This window comes from Nestor notabilis, unplaced genomic scaffold, assembly GCF_000696875.1.
Source record: "Nestor notabilis isolate BGI_N333 unplaced genomic scaffold, ASM69687v1 scaffold32236, whole genome shotgun sequence".
Classification (NCBI taxonomy): Eukaryota; Metazoa; Chordata; class Aves; order Psittaciformes; family Psittacidae; genus Nestor; species Nestor notabilis.
Window position 1 is genome coordinate 2,098 of NW_009931984.1, and position 8,629 is coordinate 10,726.

General features: G+C 35.7%; 1 protein-coding gene across 1 annotated transcript in view; it reads left to right on the forward strand.

Annotated features, from left to right (window-relative positions):
- Positions 1 to 329: 329 nt before the first annotated feature.
- LOC104407007 (1-phosphatidylinositol 4,5-bisphosphate phosphodiesterase zeta-1-like) overlaps positions 330 to 8,629 on the forward strand; it is a gene marked incomplete at both ends in the record, with an annotated part of 14,114 nt that continues 5,814 nt past the window's right edge. The window contains one exon of the mRNA XM_010016159.1: positions 330 to 482. Coding sequence (XP_010014461.1) covers positions 330 to 482 — 153 coding nt within the window. The remainder of the gene's footprint in view (positions 483 to 8,629) is intronic.

The following is an 8,629-nucleotide window of genomic DNA, read 5'->3' on the forward strand; positions in this document are numbered from 1 at the left end:
TGTCATTAACTGATCTTCATTTTGTTTCCCTGATTGTTTGGGTTTTGGGTTTTTTCATCTCTGTATATGTTTAGCCCTGCTTTATCCACCTGTAAATTTCACAAGGATGCACTTTTTCCCTTCTTCAGTTGTGCTTTCTCTATTTTGTAAATATTGTGAGCTTTTTTATTGTGTTACTAACCTGAAACAAGTGACTTACTTATATTCTGAAAGTTTCAAAAATAAAGGAAGATATAGATTACCGAGGGGACTTCTGTAAGTTATTCTGGGGAAATCCAGTAGTCCTCTTTTATTTATGCGTAACAAAATCCTTTAAATTATATTTCCAGGTATCTGACTATCCAGTTGTACTGTCTTTGGAGAACCACTGCAGCCCTCAGCAACAGGAAGTAATGGCAGACTATTTAGAAAGTATTCTAGGTGACAAACTTCTTACTTCAACAATTGGCGAAGCAAGCGTGAACCAGCTACCATCTCCTGAGGTAATAACTGTAAGACACAGGGAAAAAAACATTGGTTTTTTTTTTTAATCTTCTGAAACTGAATTTATAAAACTGCTCATCTGGTGTCTGAAATGGACTTCAAGAGGTAATAAAAAATAATCAGACCACACACACAAAAAAACAAAAAAAAAAAAAGGAAAAGAAAGTCACATGAAAAGATAAAGAAAAAAGGAAAGGTAAAACTTATTCCTTTGTATTGATGTATCAAAGTTTTTATTTAAAGGAAAAAGTGTTTTAGTACAATGTTGAAGCATGCATTTTTTAAAAGCCAACATACTAACGTGTTTGCAAAGCCTTAAGTCTTCTAGTTAATATCAAACCAACTTCTGGTGTTTTGTATGCATTAAAGGTTTAATTTTATTTCATATAGAAAAAAAATTAAGTAAAGTAGGTTGAAGTTTATTTCATGTGATAGCTGTAGTAATACACCTTACTTTCTTGAACCATACTTACTAACAGTGCATTAACTGCATATCAAAAACTGAGTAGCAACACTGAAATTATTCTTTTTTTTTTTAAGTAAATATTATTTATTAAGAATTAAGTTATACTGTGGTTCATCTACAGTAGTCCTATGTTGGAGACATGGTACCCTAAACACAGAAAAAAGCATCTGCCTTTAAAGAGGGTGGATTTATACACAGCGAATGAATTGCCAAAGACTGTAGAACTAAACGCTACTGAATCTGAACTTTGAATCTGACAGCTATGCAAACACCTGAGTAATTTATTTTCAGAGATTTCGAATTATTGAAATGTTGTGTTATAATGAACAGCTTCAAAGTTCCTGACCTGTAAAAGTCAACATTTTGAGGTTAAACTGAACAATCTTCTCTCTTTCTCTTATTTCTCCTCTCTGAAATGGGGCTTCCAGTGTTTCAGTTTTAAAAGAGGAAATAAAGTATAAATTCTTAAACAATATTATGCTTTGATCCAAAATTAAAAAATCTTCACTTTAAACATGATAGTGTATCTGGTTTGCTGTTAATTTATTTGATGTTCCTTCAATTGAAAACAATTCCTGAAATTTAAACATGTTATTGAAATGGAAACCTGAATCTACATTTTTTTTGTCAATATCAATGTTGATGAAACTATTTAATCAAGTTTGGTTACTTGCACTCTTTCTCAGTGTGTTTCTCCCTAAGGCAGTGTTTCTCAGCTGGTGGTTTGAGACCCCTGGGATATGAAGTCAGAAAAGGCAATTAGATGGGTGTTGAAAATTTTATTGTAAACTAAAACAAACAGATTCCTATTGTTCCAGTCTTTGCACATAATTTGCTTTCAAGGACAAAAGATTTTTAAAACTTGCAACACAAATGCATGCACGCATATAGAATAGTTATTTAGGCTTGTCACTGTTATCAGTGATATACCAGATATCTTTTATACTGTTTTTTTTTAAAAAGTAACCGAAAAAGGAGCAATGCAAATGAAAATGTGGGGAGGAAGCACTGTCATAAGGAAAGACAACACACAAAGACATATTTCTGTAAAGGATTTGTTACAGAAAAAACACTTTTGAAGTCATGTGTCCAAAGGCTGGCTAAAGTATTACCGTATTATTATATTTTTGTTATAATGTTGTGATGAATATATTTAACATGTCTTACTAAATTTCTCCCTAAGCCAATATATTTTTTTTTAGATTTTTGCATTATATTTTTTATATCACACTGTTCAATATCACTTTGCAACCTTGAAACTGTTCTGTACATTAGAAAAAACCCATAAACTGTATTAAACGTGATGGTTTGTTTTAAAGCTTCTCAAAGCATAGCTGCATTCAGTCTGATAGAAGTCTAAGGATCATATATCCTCCACAGAAAAAAATTGGTGTACTGCATCTGAATCATGGACTCACTGAATCATATACTTAAAAATATTACTTTCTATGAGATATGACCCTTACCATATGTTTACTGTGGTATATGAAATCCATACATTGTATTTCCATAGCTTAGAGTTTTCATAAGTTAGCATTGTACAATTTCTGTCTGCAAATGCATTGCTGGGTTCCATACTTACTCCTTAGTTAAATGTATGTTGTTCAGGTGAGATTCATTCTGCTGGACTTTAAATCTTTTAAAGTTACGTGAGATGTAGTCCGCATCTATGTAAGATGTTAGAGTTACCTAAAGAATATCACTGTCCTCAGCTTATTTACAGAAGTCTGATTTTAGTATATCGTTACGTTGAGAATGAACAAGGATTAGGATCATCTCCATTTCTCTTAGCTGCTCTGATCAAGCATGTAAGAAAAATCATTAGGATTTTATTTTGCAATGTAAATATGTATCTATGACTGAATTTGCAGAGTAGTAGTCTTGACTTTTGGCTAGCATCCTTTTGAAGAATCACTTTTGGTCCATGCTCAAAATGATTTTATTGGCATCACATTCTAAAGCTTGGGATACTGTGCATATCCAAGGGCTGGGTAAATTCATTATCATTTGAGTGAGCCAGATGCTGAACTTCATCTTAAGCCTGCTTTACTTAAGCAATGCAAATGTGATGTTACCGAACCATAAATAATGTATTTAAAATGTTCATGAGAAGGATGCTAGGTTAGTGTAAAAAAAATTGTTGTAACCGACATCATTTTTTGTTCCACTTTTTTCAAGATGGAACATTAGCAAGAATAGGGAAGAAACTATCACATCTGGTATGATTCTATCATAGCCATCTGGTAAAGCCAACCCAGAAAAAAAACTACAAAGCCATCCCAGGAAAAAAAATCTATCAGAAGTGTTAACACCAGTAACAGAGTAAAGATTTGTTCTTTAAACATAGCAGTTTTCTGATTTCTAATGTACGTGTAATAAAACATAGTAAGTTTCAGGATGATTAAAGTTCACTGCTCAGATACAAGATTGTTTCAACAGAGTGGTAAGTGTTGATTGATATAGCTCAGGTGCAGTAAATACACTTGCTCAGAGGTTTGTACAACCAATAGCCTGACGACTAATTTTGAATAAATAAATAAATAAATAAATAAATAACTATCCCTAATGCACTCAAGGAAACTGGTCTACCTGGATACATGAGTATTTTACTAGCAAAAAGCAGTATTTGTTTTAAAGAAATCATGCTGTCTAATTTATGTAGAGTTCTGTTCAACATGTTCTGTGGCCAACATACATGGCTTTCGCCTAGATTATTAGCTTTTTCCTAGGCATATTTTACATGTTATGCTTTTAAAGTCTGTTCTAAATATTAATTTAAAATTATGCTGTCTTCAGTGTTGCTTCTTTTTTTTGATAGTTTTTTTGTTAGACTTTTACACTCCTTTATATTAAAACAAAATTAGGTGATAAATTGCTTATATGCTAATATATTATCTTGATTGTAAATGAACATGCATATCACACTGAAGTAGCTCAGTATTAAGGTGAATATACTTCAAGTCACTTTACTATGTGTGTGTATACACAATTTAATTTAATTATTCTGAGTTACAAAATTAAGGTATTTGGATTAGAGTTATCGTGCATTACTTCCATTTCCCCTACAGTCTTGTTTACCTTCTTTTGTCATCTTTGTCTACCTTGAGTTCAGCTTCAGCTTCCACACTTCTGGATGAATCTTAGCAAGGAAGATGGGAGGGAAGTCTTTTGCTCTTAGTTGAAATTAATAATAAACACAGAGACATTTTTATAATATGCTTTCTTGGAGAACAGTCCAATCTAATAGTATCCCTAGAGACACAGCACAAAACTCTACTGCCACATATGTCCCACATGCCTATAAATGTAATGGGCATACTTCTGTCCCTTGAGTTCTCTGATTGTCTGTGTCACAACAAGTTAATTAACACTTAGATGTTCATGAGCTGTGCTATTGCCTTCTTTGACAGGTTTTTTTTTTTAACAACCTGCTAATAGGATTCCTCAAAGATTTAGCTCTGGACTAACTAGCCCTCCTCCCCTTTTCTCTCAAATTTCTTTGGCAAAGACTCTCAACATCCAGCTTCTCCCTGTCACACAAGACTGAAACATTATGTTTCTTGAGTTGGAAATCCTTCTCATCTGACAGCTGCTGTTATTCCTTGTTTTACCCTTCTTGTGAAGGGGTACATATAGCTTATGCAAGGCTTCCTTTTAATACCAACTTCTCAATATTCTTCAAGATTCAAATAGTGCCCTTGTCTGTACATGAAGAGGAATGCCACATATTCCCAAACAACTTCACAGAAACATTTGTCAGTTACAGGTTCTTGCTTAGATCTTGGAGATTTGGAGGTCTCCGTGGAAATTATTTTCTCCTCTGTTGTCTGATCAGTCCTCTGCTTCCTTTTCTAAGTAGGTTTTGAGCTACACCTTTGCTAGCTGAGATGACTGGAATGAGATGACTGTGTGTGTCTGGAACAAGGTTTAAAAGGCAGAGCAAATCCATTCTTAGGTGCTTCCTTGGACCACAGCTCGTGCGTGATGTCTCCTACCATTGTATGCCTGAGTGAAAATCACAAGGAGATCCAGAAAAGAAAATTGGATGGTCATGAATGTTATTGAGCTCTGTTTTTTTTCTTTCTGCTGTTTTTCAAAACCTTATTGCTCTGAAACACAAAACCCATAAAACTTCAGGAAAAGATTTTTTTTTTTTTAAATTCTTTGACTTCAGTTATATGTTCACTCTACAGCTGACTATACTAGTATTGTTAATTCCCTGGAATATTACTGTATTCTGTAGCATCTCAACAGACAATTCTTCCTTGATGTGTGGAGTAGAGGAAAGAGAAGTCTTTTGCACTATTTCTTTCTTTCACACAGCCCTTATCAAAACTGAGGCCACCCTTGAGCTTCACCAATCTCTTCTACTGTGTCTAGCTTCTTATCTCTTTCCCATGCACATATTTTGCCACCCAAGGCAACAGATTCACTACAATCCTTTCCTAACAGTCTTGGCCATGATGTTGCTTCTAAAGAGACTTCATGAAATTCCTTTAATAGTTGCTGAAATTTCAGGTTTTTGAGTCAGTTCCCACTTTAAATTATATTTGACATCACCGACTGATAGCAGAGATTCTGGCCAATTGCACCAGTACTCCTGGATTATGCTGGTATAAAGTGACATAATGTGGTGTCTTGTGCAGCACTTTGTAGATGAATTTAGAAAATATTAGAATCCTAGAAGTGAGATCAATTTTTATTTACCCTACTGAATCCTTCCTTTCTAATGTGACAGACACTGAAAGAAACAAGTAAGCCTCAAATGTAACACACAAAAAAGATTGTAAACACACTGATGCTTTAGATGAAGGTTTGTTCTCAATTATTTTGCATTGTAGCACATCAAACTACCTTATACTAATGGTATGATAGGTACATGAACTACTTAGGAATTTTTCATTATTTGCAGGTTTCCTATCACAGAATTGAGAAGAAATACTGAGGCATTGTTAACTGAAATTGAAGTGGCAATTACTGTTATTTTACAAGTTACCTTTGTGTTTGCCACAGATCTGGAAGATTAATTACTATATTGTGGATATTCAGAAACGTTTCTGTCCACAGTTGCCCAAGTTTCCCCATAGTTTTTACAGCCATGCTGTCTAAATAAAAGGACTTATCTATTGATGTCCTTGAGAAAGATTCATAGAAGGTTTCCAGTAAAACCTTATGCTCTCTGGGCACCTATTAGGGAGGATAACAACTATGTCCATAACCAGGACTCCTCCTTCACCTTTTTCTTCACTTATATGTGCTCAATATACAAAGCAGCTTTCCATATGCAGTCACTGTTTTCGCAGAATGCACCAGTCTGGGTGAACTGTATCATAGTCTTTGACACATAGATATAACATTTTTGTGTATGTTTAAGAGATTCATATTGCTACTGTGCTTTCTTCCCTTCTCTGTAAAGACCTGTCTCACTGAGTACCGTTCAAATCTTGGTTATACCTGGCTGTCTGTAACCTCTGACAAATAGGTTCTTGCTGGCTATCTGTAACATCTGACAAAAAGGTGATAGTCTGATTTACCTGGTGCCATATGATTCAATTTTCAGTCTAAACATCTCCAGATTTTCCTCTCTCCCATATCTTTATAGGGTTTTTTTTTTTTTTGTTATTGAAAAAGTAGGACATGAAGATTTTCACTCAGAAGTTTAAGATCAAGACTGCTTTAGCATGACTAATTCTGTTGCTTCAGTGATGAGATTTATTCTTATTTTTTTGACCTATGAGTCAACATATGCAAATGTCTAGACCAAATCTTTGCAACAGAAATATCTTTGCTTCTTAGCAAGTCAAAAATATTTCCAGTTCACTTATTTGCCTTTCAATCTGTCTATGGCATCTACTATTTACAAAAATGAGAAGATGTTGAAAATGTAGTATGCCTTGGTGATGACATCAAAAATAAGAAAATAATAAAATTTCTAGAATCTGTAGGTTCTAGCAAAGAAATCTCATCTGATTATTACACTGCTGCTGGGCATTGTACTCTACATGTCTTTTAGGGCAACATTGTTTCCCCAGAAATGTATTGGACATGCAACAGTCACTTACTTCTTGTTAATAACTTCACTGTTATTGTAAGGCAACTTCATAAGGTAATTGAAAACAAAACAGTCCCATGCTTTATATCATCAACCAGGTAAGTCTTAGGTTGGTGGTTTATTTAGTGTATTAAAATCAGATCCTTCTTTTGGCAAGATATCTTCTTGGAACATTGAACTGTGGTAGGAAATCTGTGCATGAGGACCCTAAGTACACCAGGCTAATTATCCCAACAACTTGTAACCATCTTTCTCTGTAATCATCCTTTGGATTCCCTTCCAACCCATCCATCAGAGATTTAGTTGCTTAAGTACATCATCTCTGATATAGCACAGCTGTTTAGCCTTGGACCAGACCTAGATGAAAACAGCTAAATTGTAGGCAAGAGTCCTCATCTGGGGTTTCCACCTATGCACTCTCACACATTGTTTTGGGAGCTGCATTTTAACTCAGGCTCTTGTCCTTGGTCCTTGACTGAGCTACACTGTTAAGTATGTAGCGTGTATTCTTGCAAGCTCTTGTTCCAAGCCTCGCCTTCTGACAGTTCTGCACCTGGGGAGGAATAGCCTCATGCACCAGTCCAGGCTGGAAGATGAGTGGAAAGCAGCCTTGCAGAAAAGAACTTGGGGGATCCTGGTGGTCAAGCTGACCATAAATCAGCAATGTAGACTTGCTGCAAAGAAGGCTAACATTATCTTGGGGTTCATTGGGAAAAGCAAGATGAGCACAGAATTTTTTCAGTGAAATGGCTAAAGGCAGTGGGAAAAACCTGATACACAAGAAATTTAATGTAAACACAAGAAAAAGGATTTTTACTGCGAGCATGGTCAGACACTGGAGCAAGTGGCCCAGAGCGATTCTGGTGTCTACATCTTAGAGATATTCAAAATCTGAGTGGCACATCCTAAATCTTATTGATCCTGCTTTGAACAATGGGGCTGGACAAGATTGTCTTCTGGAGTCCCTTCCAAACTCAGCCACTCTGTATTTATACAATATGGCTTCCCGGGCTGACTGTGGATCTGCCTTGTAACTTGTCTGTCAGTCACTGGACTGCTTCTTGAACTCGCCTGCCATCACCAGACCCACTCTACTTGTCTTACTGTTGCCCTAGTTGGTGAGGTTATCACCCTATGCCTGCCCTGCTGTCACCCTCAGCTCCTGGTTACCATGTGGGGCTGCTGGCCCTTGTGACTCCCAGATTCTGAGTTGCAGATTCTTTAACCATGAACAGCAGGTCAGCTAGTAGTGTTATTTGCAACATATTGGTGGAGCAGTTAAACTCCACTTTTTTTGCCTTAAAAGTCTCTAAGGAATGCAAAATCATCTGCTCTAGAACTTTGTCCAAGACTACTGTCAGATGTCTTTTTGATTGTATGGTTGGCAAAGTCTGAGTTTCTCTTACATCTGTTGGACTCCTCAGGTAAAACAAAACAAAGCATTGACAGCTAAGGGTCCTGTTTTTCAATGGGATCTAACTTACTGCCAATGGTTTATAATAGGTCAAGCCTCGAAGCCATTAGCAAATTGATTCTCTCTTTATCTTTGAAGTTTGCTTCCTGAGTGGGACTCTTTCCACTAGACAAATGAGAAGTATATCTTGCAAAACAGTTTTTAAGGAAAGAGT